Source organism: Cryptomeria japonica, chromosome 6 (genome assembly GCF_030272615.1).
Source record: "Cryptomeria japonica chromosome 6, Sugi_1.0, whole genome shotgun sequence".
In the NCBI taxonomy this organism is placed as follows: Eukaryota; Viridiplantae; Streptophyta; class Pinopsida; order Cupressales; family Cupressaceae; genus Cryptomeria; species Cryptomeria japonica.
The window spans coordinates 679,980,998-680,005,733 of NC_081410.1; the positions used below are offsets into that span (position 1 = coordinate 679,980,998).

Here is a 24,736-nt window from a genome sequence, read left to right on the forward strand (position 1 = left end):
CACAAATTCAAACAAATCAAACAAACATCTTGATCTTCATTGTCAAAAGTTGAAAGTGCTGATAAGACAATCATGCTATCTGGTTTCAGGACATGTGGTACCCCGTCTAAGACAGGACACAGTCTGGTTTCGAGTATACCACACCCTGTATAAGACCCATGATAGTGGTGACAAGGACAAATTATTTTGATGCTGATTGATTGATATCACAATGTTGATCAGTTTGGACGTCTAGTTTGATTGAAAAAGGTTCATCTGTTAATGCGTGATTTCAGTAAAGCGCAGTGTGTGATTGCATGTCGTTGGAGGGATGCTCAGTGATCTATCTTATGCACAAAGGGGATATATTTATGTTTTGCTTTTCGAGTTTTATAATTTTTTTGTGTTCATTTTTTTTAGGACTTTATTTGATGTTTTAGGGATTTTTTTCAGGACTTTTATGATTTTTTTGGATTATTTCAAGACATTTTTCAATTTTTATGATTTTTTAAGGACATTTTTCAATTTTTATGATTATTTCAGGACATTTTTCAATTTTTATGATTTTTTCAGGACTTTATTTAATTTTTTTGATTATTTCAAGACATTTTTCAATTTTTTTGGATTTTGCCCCCAACGTCTAGCAAGGCAAGGAATATGACAGGTGAATAAATAGGCTTTCTAAAATGTTGGTGGATAGAGGGAAGACAAAGGCCTTTTATCATGGAGACAATACTGATGCAATTTTCAAGGGCTATTGCATGATGGGACAAGAGACTGGATATAACAATGTAAAGCAAGAACATGGCATGAGGGACATGTCAAGAGGTTTTTGAAACCATGTTTAAAATTTGCGTCCTTATGTCAGATCAAGATCAAGGGACAGAAAGAGTGTATGGATAGTGATAAGATATGGATAGGATAAGCAGGACCAAGAATGGATAAGGGACATGGACTAAAGGTCGGGATATTATATGGGATAGTGGCAGAAAGTTGCAATAAGACAGGGAATATGGATGAAAGGTTATAATAAGCAAATGGATAAGGACCAAAAGCTGTGATAGACTGAAAGCCGCAAACAAGATGCATGATGCTCATGAAGATCGTCAGCCTTGTCAAGATCAAAGGTGGAAAGGGAAACTAGACATGAGGGATGATAGGATATGAAGGGTAATGACAGGGGTTCGATAGGATAATGGAACAATGAAGGACAAAAGGATATGATAGGATAAAACTTGTCCCCAAGTGTGGTGTGCAAGAAGTTCATAAATTACGCATGACGCCTGTTTGCCAGGTTTTCATCACGGTACTTGCCCAAGGCGCCTGTTTGCCAGGTTTTCACCAGTGGACGAATTATTTTTGCTTTACTTTTTTTTTTTTTTTGTCTTTTTTTTTTTCACTTTTTTTTTTTTTTTTTGTATTTTGACTTTTTCAATAGAAGATGGACACATGATAGGGGATGGAAGAAGGACTCAAACGTCTTTTTGTTTGGATAGTAGCCTTGAAAAAAATGGACCATGACCTTTAAAAGTATGCTCAAAGACGTTGGTAGGATAAGGACATGGAAAATAAGATGAAACTAAGGCAAGGATTTATGCAAAGGATTGGACTAGAGGAATGGAAGGATGGAAAATATGCATTGGATAATAGGTAGGGTATTGGAAGAATTGGGCTTCAGTGGATGGAAATGATGGCAAGATCAACATTGGCACACACCTTGATGGGTGATGGACTGATGGAGGAAAGATGGATTTTGGATATTGAGATTTTGACGAAGGAAAGGCTATGGATTTGGGGACATAAGGGCCCAAAATGGATGAAGAAGGTGATGGAGGAACAAATTTGAGAGGGTTGGATGGAGGAATAGCAACTTTGGATGCCAAGTTGGATGTTTCTTTAGGCTTTTGTGCTTCAAGGAGCCGCTTAGGGATCCACATGGTTTTTGATTTTTCATGCTTTTGTGGTTCCTTAGAGTGCATTGCTTGCACAAGGGATTTAGGAACCCATTTATATTTTGACTTTTGTTTTTGAGCAATGGGCCTTTGTGACCTTTTGGATTTTTCCTTTTCTTTATAGATCAAATTTTTCTTTGTTTGGACATGTTGATTATATTGGACATGTTGATCCTTGAATACATGTGGATTTCTAGACTTGTGACTTTTATACTTGGCATCCAAATTGCTTGGAGGGGGAAATGAACGCATGGATGGATATGAATGAAATGGAGTTCTTTTGGATGGATGAAATTTACTCAAGGATGTGTGCCTTTGCTGACCTTGCATAGAGGACAAAGGGATATAAGGACCTAAGATGGATGGAAGGTATGAAGGGGAAGGGATATGTTTTGATTTTGATGGAGGGATACTAACGTCTTGAGAGTGAGTTGTGTAGACATGACCCTTAAGATCTCCTTTGATATGGAGGAGTTCTTTCTCATGAATGTCTACTCCTTTGCCTTTATCAATATCTTGACTTGTAGGATACTCTTTTCTTTGGGAAGAAGACGCAAGTCCATTATGAGGTGGATATGATATGAGAGAAATAATGAGATCTTGAAGTGGATCAGATTGCACCAAAGTGGAAGAACCCATTATGCATGTCGAGGGTTCATGAACATCTTGCACTGACATGTTAGAATCATGAGGGGGATTAGGATCATGAGGGGGGCTAGGATTGTGTAGTGGACATGGTTCAATGACAGGCTCTTCAAGAGATGGAATGGAAGAAATAATGGGATCATCAAAAGAAATGAGATCTTGGAGTGTATATGGAGCATTAGGACAAGGAGATGGAGGAACAAAAGGATCTTGTGGAGGATTTAAAGGAATAATTTGATCTTGACAAGGAGGAAGATCATTGGAATCCTCTTTAAAGGTGCTTTGCTCTTGACTTTCAATAGGATCATCATAAAGGATGGAAGGGATATCGGGATCTTTCTTAGGAAGTGGAATGTCAATGGGATTTGAAAGGACATTTTTTTCATGAAATGGAAGGGGATCGTTTGGGATTGGATGGACTAGGATATCTTGATCTTGCTCGGGGAATGGAGTGTCAATAGGACTTTGGATAGGATGGACAAGAATAAGTGAATCATTGCGAGTGTCTGGGAACATGGAGTCCTGGTCAACAATTGGATGGGATGATAAGGTTTCAGGATCTTGATCTTGATCTGTTTTAAGACACGTTTCTTCATGCTCTAAATTATCCTCTTGACATGAGGTTGGACTTTGGATATGCATGGAGGATTCTGACAAGGGATCAATGTTTTGGCATGAAGAAAATGCACTTTGAACATTTGTGATGGATTCTGGCAAGGAATCAATGCTTGAACATGAGGAAGAGGAACTTTGAATGGGGTCCTCTAAAACAGGTAATGGCAATAAAGTGCATGGTGGCATTGGGTCTTGTATTTCTGAAACATGACAAGGATGTGCATCATGAATTGGATTATCTTGGCAATCAATTATGGATAGCTCTTGGATAATTGCATCCTTGGCTGTATTTTTTGATGAGGACAATATGGAAGGTTCTTGTGAAACTTCTAGAGGTGTAGGGATAGATGCCACTGAAGAGTCAATTTGTTTGCGGGGGGATGAGGCATTGCTAGACAGAAGTGTATTATCTTTATCTTCTTCAAAGAACTCACTTGGTAGGTTCCTTAAGAGCCTTGCAATAAAGCCACCTTTCTTTCGAGGTTTTGACATGGTTGTATCTGGAATTTGAACTTGTTTGGCAAGAATTTGGTCTTGGTTTGATGTCATGTTTTGATTTTGAACTTGGTTCAATTGTTCCGACATGTTTGAAACTTGGCTTGGTGTGGGCTGCAACCTTTGTTTTTGAATGTGTGATTGTGGTTGTTGACATTGATATTCCACCATTGGTTGAACCATTTGTGGACATTGTATAGTTGGTTGGACATATTGTTGAAATTGGACCATTGGTTATATTGGTTGTATATGTTGAACAATTGGTTGAACCATTGGTTGTATTGATTGAAAATCTGATTGATAGTAAACACCTTCTTGTTCTTGTTGTGGAGACACATAATGTTGAAATTGTTGTTGTCTCTTTTCTTGAAATTGTTTCATCATCTCTATTTGGGAGAGGAGAGCTGGTATGTCTGATCGTTCAAGAAGAGATCTTACATCAATTGGCTCAATCTTTGGATTTCGACCTGGAAATTTTTGAAACATTTTGGACATTTGTGATCTATTCTTCGCAATGTTTTTCACTCTTTGTTCCAAAATCTCATTTTCTTGAGCTAGTTTCTCCTCTAGTTTTTGTATTTGGACATTTACATCATCATGATAAGTTTGATCCAAGTTCTGAGACATGTAGAGATTGGACTGACATGATTGATTGCTCAATTGTGATGACATGGCTTCGTAAGAAGGTTGAGACCTCATTTCAACAAACATGTCACTATGCAATGCAACTAATGGGATTGACAAATGCAACCTAAAAGGATGACAATGCAACTTAATGTTTTTGTTGTTTTTCAAGATTTTGACAAACTTATGAATGCAATTCTAAAAAATGAGACCCTTAGGAAATTGAAATGATGTCTAGACCTCAAAGGACAAAAGGACCAAGTGACAAAAGGACAAAATGACAATGTCTCCCCTATATGCTTGGATACTAAGCTAGGTTTGACAAAATGACAAAAGATAAAAGTTTGATAAGGTCAAGACTTCTTAACAATGACTTGGGGTTTATCAAAGATTTGGATTACTCAAGTATGACAAAACCTAGTTTTGACACTATATGCAAAGGGACAATTACTATGCAAATGACCCTAATATGATATGATAATGACCTAAGCTTGATGAAGAGATCTAGGGTATGCAAATGTGACCTAATGTTATGAGGACAAGGATGCAAATGAAAATGTATGACAATGGTATTACTCTAATGCAAGAGGACACATGCAAATGGATGACCCTTATTGACATGCAAAGGAGTATGACTTAGGTGAAACATAACCTTGCTAGTTGACAATGAACTTTGCCAAATGCAAACCTAGGATGAACCTAAACCTAAGTGACATGCATGTTGAGACAAGATTTTGAAGAATGTTTGACAACCATGTTTGAAGATGTTTTTAACTTTGTTGGATGAAATATTCTTGTGTTTAACCTTGTTTTGAATCAATTTGTCTTGTTTTTGAAATGAGATGCAATTCAACTTTTGACAAGCAAAGAAGACAAGATATTTCAACTTAGACTCAAGACAATCATGCTCATTCACACATTTCTTATGGTAGGCAAGGACATTAGGTACTTGAGAGGTAAACTCGTTACGGGATTCAAGGAGAATACACAGATGCTTGACCCCACGGGCTCCCCTCCACGGCACTCACTTCTCAGGGCAGCCAAGCATCAATCCCCATGGAAAGCTCCCCATGGCGAACTTAGTATCTCTTCCAAGTATCCGAACTTGTCCTTCTCAAGCAACTAGAAGGGTTTTTGGCCTCTAAAAACAAGGTGTTTAGTAAGGATTTCTGTTAAGTGTTACTCATTGATGTCACGCAAGCGTGATTGAGACATTAAGCCCACCAAGATACCAAACAAATGTAGTCGCGCAAGCACGATTTAGACTGTGAGGTCCTACTTAGATGTTGATATGAGAAAGAGTTCAAGGGTCATCACTTCCCAAGTAACTACAATTCCCACGTAACCCTTCCTTCAAAGCTTTCGCACATCAGGGATTTATTTATAGTGAGTTAGAATGCCAAGGTACTATGGTTGTGCTCAGTTTGGGTCGTTCCCTTCTCACGATTGTCACTTGCTTGCAAAAGAAAGCAAATGGTCAGGAAGGCAAGCCTTCTAAAGGTAACACACAATCAAAACATGAGAATGGTATCGAAGATCTGGATTTATGATCACCCTAAGAAGGATGAGAGCATACTCTCCTACTCCAATGTCAAACTCAACAATCAAAGCAAACATACATTCATTCCATCCTCTTTAGAAATCATACTAGGTGCCTAAATATTAATTGCAAACACAAAGTTTAGTTGTAGTCCAAGGCAACCTACAAAACCCAAGTCAAAAGTTTGATATGTTTAGTCTTCGGCTATCGAACCTACATAAAACGTGTTAGTAGTTTCATTTGTTGTCTTTGCCATGCGTAATGCCAAGGTGCTGCATAGAGAATCAGTAGCAAAAACCAAAAAAGCAGAAACAGAATGCAAAACACAACAATTTTCAAGTAAAAACACTGCTTTTTTTACCTCTGTTTCTGGACTTACACAGGCGCAGAATGCATGACACAGGCGCAGAATGCTTGACACAGGCACAAAATGTCCTTGACACAGGCACAGAATGCTTGACACAGGCGCAGGTTGTCTCACACAGGCGCAGAAGTCCCCAGAAAGCCCTGCATTACCCTATTTCTTGGGTTTTTTACCTGCAAATCAACTCAAAAGCACTCAAAAGCATGGTTAGGGGGTTAGTTCACGTCGGGTTCACCAATTAATGTAGCTAGGAAATTGGAAATCATCACAAGCAAGTCAATACTAATCTAGCTCAATCACAAAAGCTCAAATGCAATGATCAATCTTAAACACACTCAATAAAGACATGAAAAACAAAACATTCAAAACTAAAAACTAAGCAAACAAAATGTAGATCTGAATGCTTCCTTCATGCGGCTCCATTGTCCTTCTTTCTTCTTCAAATAGCCTTTGTTTGTGGATCTCACCTTCAAGTGCATAAACCTAATGTGAAAAGCAAGATTGACAAGTAGCGCAAGAATACTCAAAGCGTGATTGATTCGACAAAGTGATTCGAAAAAGTGATTAGTTGGGATTGAAGAAATTCATCCAATTTATAGACAAATTGGAGAAAAGATCAAATTAGCATGAAGAAATTCGAATGGAAATTGCAAATCAAAAATGTCAATTATGACAAATTATGACAATTTTTGCACTTGCTATGCAAAATTGATTGATTGATAATTCATGACGATTTATGACAAATTTCTATGTCAAAATTGATTGATTGTCAATTATGACAAATTATGACAAATTGAAATATCATTCCCATGAAATTAGGAGAAAAATAGGAGAGAATAGAAATTAGATGAAATAGAAATTAGGAAAATAGAAAAAGAGGAAAATTAGGAATTAAGAAATTGATGAAAATTAGGAAATTAGGAGCTAGGAGAAATTAGGTAAATTAATTAATAATTTGTCATTTATTAATTAATTTACAAAAAGAGGAATAATTAGCCAATTAAATGAACATTTAATTGTGACACAAAGACTTAGGATAAATAAATAATTTATTAATCCTAGAGGAAGAAATGACAAACAAGGTTAAATGATTAAATCATGAAACCCTAGAAAATGAATTAGCAATGCAAGGATGACAATTAGGTCGTGATTGAAGATAATTAATGTCGATTCGATTTGATCATGATTCTGACTTGATAAATGACCAATGCTGACGAATGATTTGATTGATAAATGTGCCAATTGACGAGGAACAACGACTAATTGATCCAAATTGACATGATTGAGAGGACGATGATGATCGATGATAAATCAATCTCAAAATGACAAAGTTGACAAGAGGACAAGGATCGATGACAAAATAAATTGCAAGACGACAAGATTGAAAAATGACCACGATCGATGACAAATCGATCGCAAGTCGACAAGATTGAAAATGACAACGATCGATGACAAGACGACAAGATTGAAAACGACAACGATCGATGACAAATCGATCACAAGATGACAAGATTGATAGAGGACAAAACCCTAATTAGGATTGACGATGTCCAAAATGATGACAAATGAACACGCACATTGATGCGACGGGATAAGATTGACCAAAATCATGACTGAAGATTGTTATCGACAAGACCAAATTCGAAAGCGAGACCAATGAAGAATGTAGAAGAATGACTCGATGCTCGCAAATGATAAAGATCAAGTACGAATCATAGGAGAAATGTTAATGCGACGCAAAAACCCTAAAATAAGGCAATGCATCAATGTTAAAGTATGACTCCGCAAGCATTGACCATTTTTAGGTGTCTACAAGTACGACCGACATTACAAAATTTAACAGAAATTACTGACCTGAGTTGCCATCAATGACAACATCTGATGACCTATGCAGCATCTCTTGCAAACAAAGCTATCAAGCAAAACGTGGGTGTCCCCTTTTGCAATGAGGTGATGTGTGAAAACGTCACAACATGGTGTTGATCGGTAATTTATTGTTTCAACTTTCAAGTTTTCTCATTAGTAATAATAACTTTATTGATTTTGGTTAATATAATTAACAAGAATATTAATTAGAGTTTTTTATGCTAAGCTATTTTGTCATAATCTTAGTCATCAAGTTTGCTTAGAAATATTTATTTCACCTAATTGTAAAACTAATAGCTAAAAGAACAAAATTTAGCTATCCTTTTTGTTAATATCTTGTCATTTTACCTAGTAAACAAGTGGATTATCACTTGAAATTTAGAGAACTTTTTAAATATTAGCACTCTATTTAGCCATCAAATTGTTATTACTTGGAAAAAAAAACTTGTTATTTTGGTTACGGTTTTATCCTTTAGACAACATAGGTTATTACATGTTATAAGATATAATAATTAGTGGTTTGATAATTAACTATAAGGTATAGGCTAGTCAATAGTTGATACTGACTTTCTGAGTATAGCCATAAGAAATCTGTCGTCGCGATTTGAAAAATATAGCTCTATTGCAAATAGCTTAAACAAGTTCCAATTTATTCATGCAATTTGAATAGATATAGTTTTGGAAAATAAAACATTTAGCTTGAATGGCATTATTTGATATTCAAATTGAATCATCTATCTGATAGCATAGAAAATGATTAGTTTTCTTTCCACAACCATCCACATAGCATTACATCCTTGACATTGAAGTTCTAAAAATGTATGAACTAAGTCACAAAAAATTTGTTACTCTTAGATGTTAAATTTTTTATATGATTAACCTAATTATTGTTAAAAAATGAAAAAAATCTGATACTGTTAACTTTTCTAGGACTTGAAGAAGAAGAATTGATTTTTCATAGGAAATATTAATCACTTTCAACTTGCTGGTTGGACTTCCAAATAGGATTAGGTAATCCATCGTATGCTCTCACCTTGTCAATAAGGAACTTAGAGATCAGAAAATAGTGCCTACCCTTTTGCTGCCAATCTACCTTAGTCAAGATTCCTTTTTTGGAAATTACAGAATCAAAATTGTTATAATTTGCTTGATGTATATGATGAACACGTGAACTTTTTAAGACCACCAAAACACTTCATGTCGTATGGTCTCACATTGCTCAATATGGATCTTGGTGATACAGAAAAAAAGTTAGTGTCGAATTCAATATGCATCAAATGCTATATAAAAATATTTTATATTTTGCCATGTGTAAAAATTAAATTTGACCCCATTTGCCATGAATGATTTGAGGAATATCACTAAGAATATGATAGATAGAGACAACTATCGCCTTCACAAAATGTGTGCCACATCAAATTACACTGTATTTACAATTTGAAAGAAAGACTAGTCTATGGCAAAGTTCCTCTTTAAGTCGTTGTTAACTTGTAAATAAAGACATTATAGATGCATTTCAAAGAAGTGTATTATCATACCATTATCTTTCGCTGGTCTATGGTTGCACAGTCACCAAGTGCATATACATCATTACATCCCTTAACTCTCAACCATTCATCTGTTGCTAGAACCCGCCTGTCGGTCTGCATTGTAGTTGCACAATTCTAACTTTACTCAAAAATATATTTAAAAATCAAAGTGCAACATTGTCAATCAAGGTCAACATTGAGATCAATGTAGGTAACGGTTAAAAAGGGAAAGGCATAAATTAGAAGCTTCCTAATGGCATCTGAACAAAGAGAAAACCTGGGCAATCTGTTGCATGAATTGAGATATAACAGGACGAGTCCCAATTCCAGTAGACCAGACAATCATGCCATATGGGATGGATAATTTCTTCCCACTTTTTTTATCATTCATGCTAATGTATTTGTCAGTTACCTCAACCACAGGACATCCTGTTTTTAAATCAATACCATCCCTCTGAAATTTTTTTGCCGCAAACTTGCTGATTCGCTGATCAAACCTACAAATGAATCAACAAATATATATAAGAAGCACCTACCAAGTTTGAGATGGTTATTGTAAGATTGCTTTTGGTTTTTATAACTACCTAAAATTAAAGCATCCAACCATAACTTAAAACAATGTTAGAGTATTTTAATAAGTGCAGTATCATAAAATATTGGCTAGACATGAACAAAATGCAATTTGAATTTGGAGTTCAAGATATACAAAACAATGAACTGAATTGCCTAAAATGCTAAGATTAGAATAAGAGAAAAGAAATAATCAATCCAAACAAAAAGGATTCACAAATAGATTGACAAAGAAATATTTCCACAAACCTTGGATGATAGAACACCACAAGAACCTTGATATTGATGACATATGAGGGAATATGTTGAATGGGCACATATTAGATGTGGGTAAAGCCATTGATGAGCAACAACTAGCATGGAGAGAGAAGGGACGCACCACATGATAGCTAAATGCAGAATTTAAGCATTGGCATAATCAAAATACCCAAGAACAATAAAGTACAGTGAGTGTTCGTAATGTCCCATTACGAGTAGTAGTCCGAAACAACTAATTAGCCTATTTAATTCCCATAGGCTAAAGTCAAGTTAAAGGGAATAATTTAGGGTTGGGGACTTGGCTAGATTGGCAAGTTCTTCCTGTGGTAGTCACAAGGTCCAGTCTACCCCCAGACCACATGGTACTGGAGGGCGTGTTGCGCCAACATCACCGATCATGTTAAAAAGTTTACTCGGTTGTAATGTCCCCACTCTAGCCAACATCAGGATTCATGGATTAGCCTATGACTTTGGTCCCCGTAGGCTAATGGAGTGTATAGGAGACCCTTTGTGGGTGATTCAAGGATTTTCGACTGACCCTTGGGTTGTTTGTTTTTTGGTGGTTTGCCTTAAAGAGGTTTTTTAGGCTCCATTTGTACATACTATTTTTAGTAAATCTATTGAGCATTTGGTCCCATACTTACTATTTATAGTAAGTCATCTAGACGGCTGGAGGCTACCACGGCTATTACTGGGTAGTTGGCAGAATTATTTAAATGTTTTGAAATTGGCATTTATTGGAGTTAATGATTAATACTAATTTATTAAAGTTTCAACTTTAATAATATTAATTAAATTAATGACTTTATATTAAGGGGATATAAGGAGTATTAATTGCATAAGTTATTTTAATGATTATAAAGTCATTTATTAAGTCTTTATGGGGGGCCCAACTACATCAAAGTGCATTTCATTTCCTCCAAGTCATGGGTTTTTGAGAAGGTTATAAAAGGGCCCTTGAGAGATCATTAATTCATTCATGTTTGGAGAAATCAATGAAGTTCTTGGAGAGCAAGGGTTTGCTGATGAATTTTAGGCCTTCTGAGAACGAAAAACTCTCAGAGGGATTAGTGTTTGCAGGTGTGGAAGATCACTCTTTGATAAGCTCACTTAGAGATTATATTTGTGTATCATTGAAATCAGTTTGCAAAGTAGATAGGCCATCTGGAAGTCGATTGTTTGCAGATTGGAAGAGATTGAAGATCATTTTGGAGGGTCATACCATTCACTAGCCCAGCCGTACCTTTCTCAAGGCTGACTGTACTATTTTATGGTCCTAGCGTAGGGTTTTGTGAGCTTTTTCAGATCTGATTTTAAAGGGTTTGTCAGCTGTTGAAGGGCGATTATAATCAGTGTAATTTTCAGTGCAGATTAATCTCTTGTTTGCAGTCCCAGCATGGTCGTACCATACCAACTAGCTGATGTACCCTCATTCCAGCCTAACCATACTATGTAATCTGCTTATATGCTATCGGGATGGCATTTGATTAGAGTATGTACTGTTCTTTATTTACTCAGCAATAAAGTTCTTGAATTTTTGGAAAGTGAATTTAATTATTAGTGCTTAGAAAAGTTTTCTAGTATTCCTCTTTAAATTCCAGCAATTTATTTCATTATATCTCAAAACTACAAAAAAAATCAGAAATTAGAAAATATAAATAAAAGACACAAAAATCAGAAAATTAAATATTCACAGAGCGGTGGGATATTTCATAGATGCACTGTAGTTTATAGGGAGGCTACCTGATTCTTGCAGTCTAAAAAAGGTTGGGGGGGAGGGGATGAAGGGTGGAGGGAAAGGGAATAATTTAAATTAATTATTTAATATCATCCAACAAAGTAATAATTAAAGGGTAATGTTAATTAAATTAAGAAAGTATTATTAAGTGACTTATTTAAAGGGAATTAATAAAGCCACCTTAGTCTGGAATTTAAATGAAATATTAAAAGTGTAGTAAATTGAAAGCTTTTCAAGAATTTTTCTGGGGTTATTATAAAGTATGTTTTGAGGCTCATTCTCACATGCTTGGATTATTTTTCTTCCTTTTGGAATTCAGAGAGATTCTTTGGAGCTGAAAACCATAGGACAAAACCCTTGAGGGATTGCTAGTTTCGGTAGAGCAAGATTCTACCCTAGCTGGCTGTTGGACAAGTCACTCAGATTTCTCAGTGATTGAGTTCGAAATTAGTGAAATCTTTTAGCAAAGACAAATTTCTCAGTTTAGCCGGTGATATGAGAGTTTGTGTGGAATAAGGTATGGGCGAATGGACATGAAGTTGGATGCCATTCTATGAGGTAAACCAAGGTCAATGTTAAAAGATAAGCTTGGTTGATGCCCTTCAAATTCTAACCACAGTTGTTACTACTAGGAGGACGTGAGTTTATTTCCTTTGATGCTAGAGTATCTTTACTGCTGCCTATGAAGCTTGACACAAGGGTTTGGAGGTCAACATGGTATTATTCATGGTACGTAAGGAATAAAGGGCGGCATGAAACTTTCTCCTGGTCACATGAGGCATTGTACGGCAGTGTGGAACTCTCAGATGGGTGTGGACTGGAGATCTCAGTGATCAGAATGTCATCCATGTTTGGGCGACTTCATACTTCCAATTTCTGCTTTATCTACCTACTTATCATACTGTATGTTGGTTTTGTGGAGAAGAAATACTTCAGACCTGCACATAGCTATATGAAGTCTGATTTCTGCTGCAACATAATAAGTTTGGGGCTGTGCATGGAAAGGTTTCAGTCAATTGGATGTGTCTTAAAAACTGAGGAAAATATTACTGTATTTTCAGCAATATTGAATCAATGCTGAAGTCAGAAATAAGAGTTTGGAAATAATATGCAATAAGATTACATTGTGATGTTTTATAACAGAAATTAGTATAAGTTCAGTTGCAATTCCATGATATGTTTTTATGCATGAAATGAATGTCCCTTGAAACTTGGCATTACTTAAACCTGCAAACACATTTCAATACAAACCTGCAAACCATCTGAAAAAGGGGTAAAAAATTGAAAGGGGATTTCACAATGTCTTTTATGGCAACCAAGCAAAAAGTACTCTATAATAAAGTAAATAAGATAATATGATGTGGTAATACTCAAGGTTTGTGGTAAGTAAGATAATATGATGTGGTAATATGAAAGCAACTGAGCTAAGAGAAAAACGCAAGGATTGTGGCATTGACAAGAAAGATGCACAGTTGGTTTACAATTTGTTGGACAAGCTTCCATCAGAGTATGCAGCCTTTGTTTCTAGCTTCCAAACCCAACAGTTGACTTCTAGTGCTTCATTCACTACACCATCATTTGATGCATTCACCGAAATGTTGATGCTTGAGCAAGCAAAGTTGATCAATATGGGAATTCTCAAGTCTTCAAAGTCAAAAGCTTTGGTGGCTAATCAAGGGAATCAAAGGAATCAAGAAAAAGGCAAGAACCAAAAGCAATCTAAGCCAAAGCCACATCAAGATAGAGCACAATCATCCTCTTTACAACAAGGCAATACTTCATCTTCTTTCAAGAAGGGAAATACATCTAAGAAGGAGAAGCCAACTTGTTCATATTGCAAGAAAGTTGGTCATGATGAGCATCGTTGCACTCAAAACAAATTGACGAGTTGACAAACATCATTAAGAAGAACAACATCAATTAGTCATCTGCCTACAAGAAGGACTCATCTTCTTCCACTCCTCACAATCAAAAGGAAAAGGGAAAGCATTTGTGGCAACAAGTTCTTCACAGCAATGGATACTTAACTCTGGTGCCTCTCATATCATGGGTTCTACAAGGGAGCAGTTTTCCTCATTGGAGCCATCCAAGGTACCTCACATTTTCATTGGTGATGATACACAAGTGGAAGTTGGGGAAGGGTTCGGTTGCCATGGATGATGGAACATTTGAGAATGTTCTCTATGTTCCTAACTTGAGCACCAACCTCCTTTCAATATATCAAATCACCCACTATGGAGATGGAAAGAAAGTTGAGTTCACACCTGATTCAGTTGTGGTCAAAGAACTTGAGAATGATGCCTTGGTAGCGATGGGACAAGCTAATCACAACACACGGCATTATTTATTCTCCCACTTTGTGCCTCGATCTCCTTCTATCGCCTTGCTCACTCATTCAAATTCAGAAAGTAACCTATCGCATGAGCGGTTTGGTCATCTCAATTACCGCTATCTTCAACAGCTAAGCTCCAATGACATGGTCACAAGTCTACTTCAAATCAGCTTTTCAGATGATGTATGTTCAGGGTGTTCCATGGGCAAGCATCCCAAAGAGAAGTTTGATAAAGGGAAGTCTCGGAGAGCTTTGGAAGTTCTTCAATTACTTCATTGTGGTGTAGCAGGCCCATTTCAAGTGCCCTCATTTAGCAAGGCCGGCTATGTCCTCTCCTTCATTGATGACTACTCTCGCTTCACTTGGGTCTACTTTCTTGTTCCCAAGAGTGAAGAGTTTGACAGATTTCTAGCCTTCAAGGCTCATGTTGAGAAGCAATCAGGGGAGCTAGTCAAGATTCTCCGAACAGACAATGGAAGGGAATATTGTTGAAATGTTATATACGCATTCTGTATATTTTATTCTATCATCAATCACTTTAGAGAGGAAGATTTATTCTTCCTTTATACCTATCGGTGGTGCCCCTCCACCAAGGGTCACCACTCTTTCAAGTTGGTCTCCAATTATTATATTATTAATAACAATATAATAATTATTATAATATATTTATAATATAATTATATTATCACATAATAATATAATTATATTATCTCAAAATAATAATATAATAATTATATAATATAATTATATTATCTCTCAAAAATAATATTATCACAATATTATCACAACCTTTATGTTGTCTATGTCAACCTGAAGGAATCTAACCATAGCATCAACACTCCCTCTTAGTCGATTAGGCCGATTATGCCACTTACATATTTGTCTTCCTCAGGCTGGAAGTGATGACCGATGCTGCCAATCTTCAACACTCCCTCTTAGCTAGGGAGGATACTTCCAGCTGCACAAGACATATCACCTCATCGAGATGACCAACACAATGACTGTACTCATGAGCAAGCAGGTTGCTTATCACCTCATTGTGATATCACATTACCTCATCATGATGTTTTGACCACAATGGTTACATACATATGTGCAAAGGAGATATATCACCTCACGTGATATCAACCATTATGGCTTATCCATAGATATCACTTCACGCGATATCCACCATTATGGTTTATTCATAGATATCACCTCACGTGATATCAACCATTATGGCTTATCCATAGATATCACTTCACGTGATATCCACCATAGAGATTTCCTCAAGTAATATCCACCATTATGGCTTATCCATAGATATCACTTCACATGATATCCACTATTATGGTATATCTAAAGATATTACTACATGGCATGTCCACGGATTTCACGTCACATGAAATCCACCATGAATATCTCATTATGTAATATCCACCATTATGGCTTATCCATGGATATCACGCCTCATGATATCCACCATTATGGCACATCCATAGATATTACTACTAGAGATATAAACCATTATGACATATCCATAGATATCACGTCCCATGATATCCATCATAACGGTTTGATCAATCAATATCGTAAGATCTTCACCTTACGATAATGATCAGATGTACAAGTGTTCACTATTGAGAGGTCTTCACCTCACAATAGTGTTCACAGGGGCTCATCAAGCACTGAACCAAAATTGTCATGGAGTCACACACATGACATCCACCATGAACCATATCAAAGGGTGAAGATAAGGGCTTTCTCCTTAATTCTCTCTCAAAGAGAAATGCAATCACAAGAGTTTACACTTTAAAACATCTTTTGGAAAGAAGAATACATTAGTGAATAGCATACCTTTCCACCATGTCTCTAACATAGTCATACTTGATCTCCACATGCTTTTACCTTTCATGAAATACAAGGTTGGAGTCTACATCACTCTTGGTGTATTCCAAGCTCACCAAGTTTTCATCTATCAAGGAATATCATGACCTAGAAGTCAGTATAAAGGCCTTCCAGCCTACATAAATGGGACTCCATCTCATGAATCATAGTCCTTTGACTGATCACTAGAGAAACCATCTTGACATGGTCCACTCCCTCTGAACCAATATAACCAAGATCCTCAAATATCAATAGAAGAACATCCTCTTAGTTGCTCCCTCTGTCACGGAAGCATCCCCTACTCATATGGTCCCAATCATGGAAGATATCTTTCTTTAGGAGACTCTCATCATCTGGTATGATCCTCATACGGTTGGAAGTGCTAGATCCAAAACCACCATGGATCTACTGTCATAAGATCAAGCCCTAGGCAGGAATATGATCATCTTGAAATTTAGAACAAAATCCCCTTTCAATATGCTCCATCTCACTGAGAGAGCCCTCTTGTCTCAATCTTGGCTTTGTAACCCTAGATGCTATCATTACCAGCACAAGTGCCTCTATGGCTTTCACAAGTGAACTGTTGCACCTCTGTAGGTAAATATTTGTTCACAACAGTATAATGTGGTGCAGAGAGAGCGTCTCGGTTTAAGTCAATGTCTTGTTCTTTCTGGCCTTGTAGTTCGAATTAATCAGCAATACCATTTCATGCTACAGGCACCTTCCAGACCCTTATGAGGGTAATCGGCCTCGCTGTCAATACCACCATTCTCCAAATTGAAATGCAGCATCCATTAATCCACCATTGCACCCATGGTTGGTTGAAGTATCACAGTCTACAAGCTCTTGTTCAGACAAAGATATTAACTTCCCAGTCACAATCTGATTAACTCCTTCAACCGCTGCAACCATGGAGAAAGCCCAGCAGTTTATATTCTTGGGGTGGCATTGTGGCACAAAATCCAATGATGTCTGATTGAATGAGTTCCAACTCCCTTATGTATATTGCACGATGATAATGGTTACATTCTAAGAGACATGTCTCATTTTCATTAGGTCTCTCTATAATCGTAACTTTTCATGCTCACGGACTACTTGTTAGGTCTTAACTAACTGTCACCACTAATTACTCCAAACACCCATGTTATCTTTGTCTAAAAAAACACATCAACAAGTACTGATTTGAGTCTTATCTCAGGCGATGGTTATTTTGATCAGATTTTGAAGGCTAGCGATCTCAATGGGATGGCAATTGGACTGAGGCGAATTTGCCAATAGGGCTGGCGATATGATTTTGACAAGGTGCAGCGATCCTCCTCTGATCAGATGTTGCAAGATAACGTCTCTTGACAGTGATTTCAAAAAAACAAAGGGCACTTATGCTTATATCGTTTCATAGCTTAGATGATTTAGCTATACAGCGAATACACCAAGACTTATCAGCAAATTTGCATCTGGAAGACAGCGACTTCGTCATTATTTCACATTTGCAATACTTGGTCCAGGCTGTGCCAAATATGCACACCCACATCAAATTAATTTGAAGTGCAACTTTGATTGGCAATAGCCGTCAAACTTCTGCGTGGCAGATCAACTCCATTTGGTCAGCCAAAGTCATTAATGAAGGCAGCAATATTGACATAATCAGCCAATAATGAATTAAGTATATTTTATCTTAGTCGACATCCTTTGTAAAGGTATTTTCGGTTCCTTGCTCCATACAAGACCCGTGCGAATAATGATCTATCGGAATTGTGTTACATCATACTCCGATAATATCATAATTATGAAGAACAATATAATTGGCGATGGTATTACTGACGTGGCTCCACGCTATGATCGATAGTCATTGGAAGATAGTGTTGAACACTTCAGACTTCGATGACTGGACTTTCCCTGTCGAAGACAACACAAAGTCTAGCGTACCTCCATATGCTGCAAATATTGTTTCAATCCCCAACTTACAACGTTAGCGTGATAATATGAATTCCACGGCCCGATGTAGGATCTTAGTTCTCACGGATCATGATCTCTTACCAACCCATCACTGGTTTGTATCGAATGCTCAAGCATTGATGCATAAAGAGTCTCCCCTGCTCATTGCTAGATTTTACGTTGAATAAAAGTTGATGCATAATTTCTCTACGCAGCACTTCACACAGCCTCCACACAACACTATAAGTGTCTTCCACACAGTCAGAAGGCTTCTTCTCGCAAACCGAGGCTTCTTCACGTAGACTGAGGCTTCTTTACTCAGACTGGAAGTGAAAAATGTCTTTCATGCTTCCTCCACGCAGGCCATTTATATTCCCAACATCCTATTGTTGCTCTAATACCATGTTGAAATGTTATATACGCATTCTGTATATTTTATTCTATCATCAATCACTTTAGAGAGGAAGATTTATTCTTCCTTTATACCTATCGGTGGTGCCCCTTCACCAAGGGTCACCACTCTTTCAAGTTGGTCTCCAATTATTATATTATTAATAACAGTATAATAATTATTATAATATAATTATATTATCACATAATAATATAATTATATTATCTCAAAATAATATAATTATATTATCTCTCAATAATAATATTATCACAATAAATATAATATAATTATATTATCACAACTTTTATGTTGTCTATGTTGGCCTGAAGGAATCCGACCATAGCATCAACACTCTCTCTTAATCGATTAGGCCGATTATGCCACTTACATATTTGTCTTCCTCAGGCTGGAAGTGATGACTGATGCTGCCAATCTTCAACAAATATGTGAACAATAGACTTGAGGAATTTTGTACTCTTGGGGGGATTGATCTTCAGCACTCAGTTGCCTACACTCCACAACAGAATGGTGTTGTAGAAAGGAAGAATATAACCATTAAGAAGATGGCTAGCTGCATGATTCATGCTCGTTCTCTTGGTCCTGCTTTTTGGGCACAAGTTATTAGTTGTGCCACACACATCCAAAATCAGGTTCCCCACAAAGCTTTGAAGGGTATGACTCCTTTTGAGGCTTGGTGTTGTAGAAAACCGATTGTGAGACACTTCAGGGTCTTTGGGTGTCCAACATGGGCTTGCATTCCTCCACAAAAACGCAAGGCATTGGAACCTTAAAGTAGGCCTTACATATTTGTTGGATATCCTGAGGGTGTTAAGGCATATAGACTTATGGATCTAGAGACACATGAGGTATTCATTGAGAGGAGTGTTTGCTTTGAGGAAAGCTCTCCTAGATTGGCCTCTCATCCTCCTCATCCTTCCTCTATAGTGGAAAGTGATGATAGTGACTCAGATGATGATTCCACCTCAACTTCAACTCACAGGCTCCCACCTCTGTAGGGTCCAATTGAAGTTGAGGAAGCTCGTCCTTCATCTCCTACAAGACCTTGTTGGGCTCGGCATAATCGAGTCATTGGGTTCTCTTGTTGGCAATCCTTTAGATACTTGAAGGACTTGGTCACAACATCAGGATCTTCCATATGCTTACATTGCTTCAACTTTCAATCCACAATCCTTTAAGGAAGCATCAAGGGTTCTTGAGTGGGATTCAACAATGGAGGAAGAGTAAAGTTCATTGATGAGGAACAACACATGGGAGTTAGTCCCTCTCCCTAAGGGGAGAAAGATGGATGTAAGTGGATCTATTTTGCAGCAGATGGTAGTGTGGATAAGTACAAATCTCGGCTTGTTGCAAAGGTTTCTCACAGGTTCCTGGTGTTGATTATATTGAGATCTTTGCACTCGTAGCTAAGATGGACTCCATTTACTTGACACTTGCTATTGTCGCAGCTCATGGTTGGGTTGTACATCAGATGGATGTGAAGAGTGCATTTCTTCCCGAGGATCTTGAAGAGGAGATTTACATGGAGCAGCTGTTGGGATTCATTTAGGATTCTTCTTTGGTTTGCAGATTGAGGAAGTCTATCTATGGCCTCAAGCAAGCCCCTAGGGCTTGGTATGCCAAGATGGATTCCTTTATTCTCTCTGTAGGATTCACCAAGTGTCATTCAAATACAAATGTTTACATTTTGTGACAGGATGACTCTCATTTGCTACTTGGGCAATGTGTCGATGACTTGATCATTACAAGGAGTACCTCATCCATCATTAGCAGTGTCAAATCTACTTTGCATGAGAAATTTGCTATGACTAACTTGGGCCTTTTGCACTACTTTATCAGGATCGAGATCTCACAATCTTCTTCCAAGATTACTCTTGCTCAGCCGAAGTATGCTCTTGATCTTCTACCACGATTCCACATGGTTGATTGTAAGCATGCGCCAACTCCCTTTCTTTCAGGAGTCAATCTTGAGGCTAAGTGTTCCACTCCACTTGTTGATGCTACATTGTATCGTCAACTTGTTGGGAGTCTCATCTACTTGACTCACACATGCCCTAATATTTCCTTTGCAGTTGGCATGGTTTCACGCTTTATGCAAGAACCACATGAGCTTCATTGGAAAGCTACCAAACGCATCTTGCCCTACATACAGGGTACACATCACTTTGGGATTCACTATCCAGTAGGTACAAGACTTACCTTGGTTACACAGACTTCAATTGGGTTGGCGATCTTCATGATCATAAGTCCACTTCAAGTTATAGCTTTCATCTCGGTTCTCGCCCCATTTGTTGGCAGAGCAAGAAGCAGCATGCTATTGCTCTCTCTTTGACTGAGGCTAAGTGTCGAGAGGTTGTTAATGCAGCTACTACATGGCCTACAGTCCTTCATTGTGACAATCAGAGTACCATTCAGATCACGAAGAACCCGATTCACCATCAGAGGACCAAACACATAGAGATCCATATGCACTACATCAGGGAGCTAATATAGGAACAAGTCATTGATTTGCAGTATTGTCCTACCGCAGAGTAGGTTGCAGACATATTCTCCAAACCCTTCACTGAGAGTAAGATTCATCAATTGCAAGCTCTCTTGGGGATGGGGTATATTTCATAGGGGGGATTAGTTGACTTCTCCATTCTCTCTTATGGGGGGGGACTTTTTCCTCTCTCAAGATTTTGTCCTTCTCATTCTTCTTTGAGAGTTTTTTTGTGTGTTCATCTCTCTTTGAGGGGGATTTTTTTCCCACTTTGTTTTCTCCCTCTCTCAGTTTGCAAGAGATTGCATTGCATTTGTACATGGGTACCTAGCATGGCCTAGTAGTCGAGACCCATCTTGCATTGTTAACTTGGGTCTACATTCCCTTAAGTTGCACTTAAGGGGGGGTGTTGGTGTAATTTATGTCTCATGTAACTACACTTTACTTAATTTGACTTAGGATAATGCATTCATAGTAGTTTGCATGTGAGACACCTAGGGAATTGCATATCTAGGGAATAGGATTGTAGGAGAAATCCCACCTTTGGTGGTGTTATCTTGTTATCACATTTTCATATCCACTTATAGTGGAATAATAATTCCACCTTCCGTGGGTGAACCACCTTTAGTGAAATTATCTATTATTTCTCCTACCTACCCTTGTATCTCATTGGGCCTCATGCCATAATTGTGTGCTCTCATTTCCCTATGGCCTTTCCTTTATAAGCAGGCTCATGTACATTGTATAGTTGATCAATTTTTGCATCTTAATAAGAATACAGTTTGTTCTTGTCTATCTTGTTCTCTATTGCTTTTGTGCTATTCATTGGCCTCTAGATCTTGGGTTGCTATAGGCAAATTTTTACAATATATGTTGCCTATGAGGCTGAAAATATTGTAATTTCAAAACAGCATTGTACTTTTATTTCATGAAAATCAATAGAAAGCAAGAATCATGTCTTGCAATTTCCTGTCAATTTCATTGTTGCTTTGAGTTTGAATGTGTAAGGGGAGTACCCTTCACCTAATTAAGTCAAGTCATTGCTGATTTGCATGTGTGTGGCTTGAGAGGGTCACTTATCTAAGCTTTGGAGCACAACTATCACGAGCTTATCAAGCCTCTCCAGTAACTCTCTAGAAAGAGATGGAGAGGTTCTGAAAGCAATCTAGAAAACCTTCACCATCCATGGGAGAGTCACCAATTCTATCATCAACAACAATAGAATTAACATCAATTGCACAGGGGCCTCCAAGTCAAGGCTCGAAGCTACAAAGCTCTCTAGAGAAGACACAAGATCCAAAGGCATTTTAGATTTGAAGGTTCTCCTAAGAAAGTAGTTGAACAACACCAAACACCCCAAGATTAGCAAAGCCAAGCATTCCTATGCCATAGCTAATCTCTTCCCCTCTTCCTCCTCTTGTTACCTCTAACATTCCCATCCCCTTTGCAATCAACGACCCCTCTGTAATGTCCCCATTTTCATGAGGATCAGTCCACAGAGGAGTTTGGCCTATTACTTGACCCTCGTAGGCCACGGAGTTGATAAGAGGGGCACTTGGGCAGTTACTCATGTCTTCACATTTTAATTTTATATGATTTTTCGTGAGATAATGATTTCTCACGTATGATGTCACGTGTGTTGCACTTTATGTTCATAATGATATTTTAATTATTTAAAGTGCAATTAAATAATAAAGTCACTTAAATAATATAATTATTATTTAAGGGGAATCTTCTAGAAAGGTCAATTAAATATTATTTTGTTTCTTCTAGAAGGAGGCCGACCTCTTGAGGAAAAGAACCAAGGGTTATTTGACATCTTTTCTTGTGTAGACTTGAGGAGCCAAGGGTTTTTGCAGACTTAATCATTGGGAACAAAACCTCCCTATGATTTGCATAACTGAGGTGGTGAAAGATCCTCCGAGGGGTTGCAGCTGAGAGTGGAGGATAATTTTAGTCCTTCACATTGTGCTCAATGAGTTTCTTGTGCATCTCATGGTAGACGTTTTGTGGCATTTTCAGCTCATCCATATTTATCATATATGTGCGTCGATTTCTATTGGGAAGGATAAGCGATTTTCCTAGAAGACCAATTGAAGGAGAAATTGGAAGATTGCAGGTTGTGTAGCATGTCTGAAACACATCAAGTTCTATCCTCCATACCCACGATTTTACTATTATCATCTTGTTTAAGCATCAGAACCTTCATTTGAGGACAGCGCTATCAATGGGGACATAAGGCGATTCATTTTAGCGTGTATTTGAAGGTGAATAAGAGAAGTTGCAGGGGTTAAATCAGATCTGAAGCAATTCGAACTACACCCACCTATACCACGATTTTGCATCAAACTTGGCGTTTGGTGATAGCGCCATGGTTGGAGGAGGACAGCGATCATGATCAGGGTTTAAGAGGAGACTGTAGAGCTGGAATCTATTTATTATCAGAGCTTTGCACTTGCAGCAGGGGCGATTTTGAAGATCCAATTGTTTTGACATTGTGGAGGCTTCAATCAACATGATATTGCTTGCTTCTTCAACCACAAGCTTAGGCGATTTTAATCAGGTTCTTTTGGCATCAATCTTTCCTTGTATTTCTCAGTTATATGCATGTGTCCATGGCTGCCATGTATCTTCAGACTTACTGAAAAATTATTAATAAATTGCTAAGTGTTTGGGCATTGGTTTGGTCATTGTAAAGAGCTCAATTGTTTCCTAAATAAAGGAGTGATAAGGTTGCCACTCATTTTCGCATTGTCTTATGGTTTCATGCCAACTGTTTGATAAAATTCTAGTCAGCTGTAGGTGTGTGATTTTGTATTCAAATTCATGTAATTACAGCAAGTTGCACAATTATCCTAGTGGGTTATGCTATTGTTTGGTAGTTGTTTACAAGTCACACTTTGATTATACTTTGTGGTTAATGCTTCCAAACAAGTCTGAAACCTTGTAACAGTCAAATCAGCATAACAAGCAAGTTATTCAGCAGTCTAGTAAACCGCATAACACGCAGGTTATACAGTCTGAGACTTAGAACAGCAGGTTGTCAGATAATTGTTTGACAATATTCCTTGCATTTTTAGTCCAATATAAGCAGGATATATTACACCCTCCACCATCCCCTCCAAGCAAGCAACAAACAATTCTATCTCTAATTGTTACTATAGTGATGCCATCTTCTCTAGTAGCCCCAATCCTACCTGTCATGTCCCCTTTTCAAATTAAAAATAATAATAATAATATTTTAAGTGGGCCTCATTACTTCATTTTTGAAAGGCCATTTAAATATTATTTAAAAGGATTTTTTAATACTTATTTGAAATATAATTAAAAAAGGCCCTTGGATGTAGTTTAAAAGTACTTTTGAAATACTTGGAGAGAAAAATCAACATAAATAAAAATTAAAATAAAATTAAGAGCCTGAGACACAGCACATATAAAAGAAAAGTCAAGGCTCATTATTCATCATCTAATTTTCAAATTCGAAATTCTAAGATTATATTCAAGGATGTGTACCCTTGGTAATTTCTGGAGGATGGA

General features: G+C 37.4%; 1 protein-coding gene across 1 annotated transcript in view; it reads right to left on the reverse strand.

Annotated features, from left to right (window-relative positions):
* Nucleotides 1–24,736, reverse strand: part of LOC131069249 (external alternative NAD(P)H-ubiquinone oxidoreductase B1, mitochondrial) — a 163,277-nt gene that overhangs the window by 89,457 nt on the left and 49,084 nt on the right. Inside the window, exons 5-6 of the mRNA XM_058004614.2 lie at nt 9,887–10,106; nt 9,619–9,723 (exon numbers count right to left, since the gene is read on the reverse strand). Of these exons, the coding sequence (XP_057860597.2) occupies nt 9,619–9,723; nt 9,887–10,106 (325 nt within the window). The remainder of the gene's footprint in view (nt 1–9,618; nt 9,724–9,886; nt 10,107–24,736) is intronic.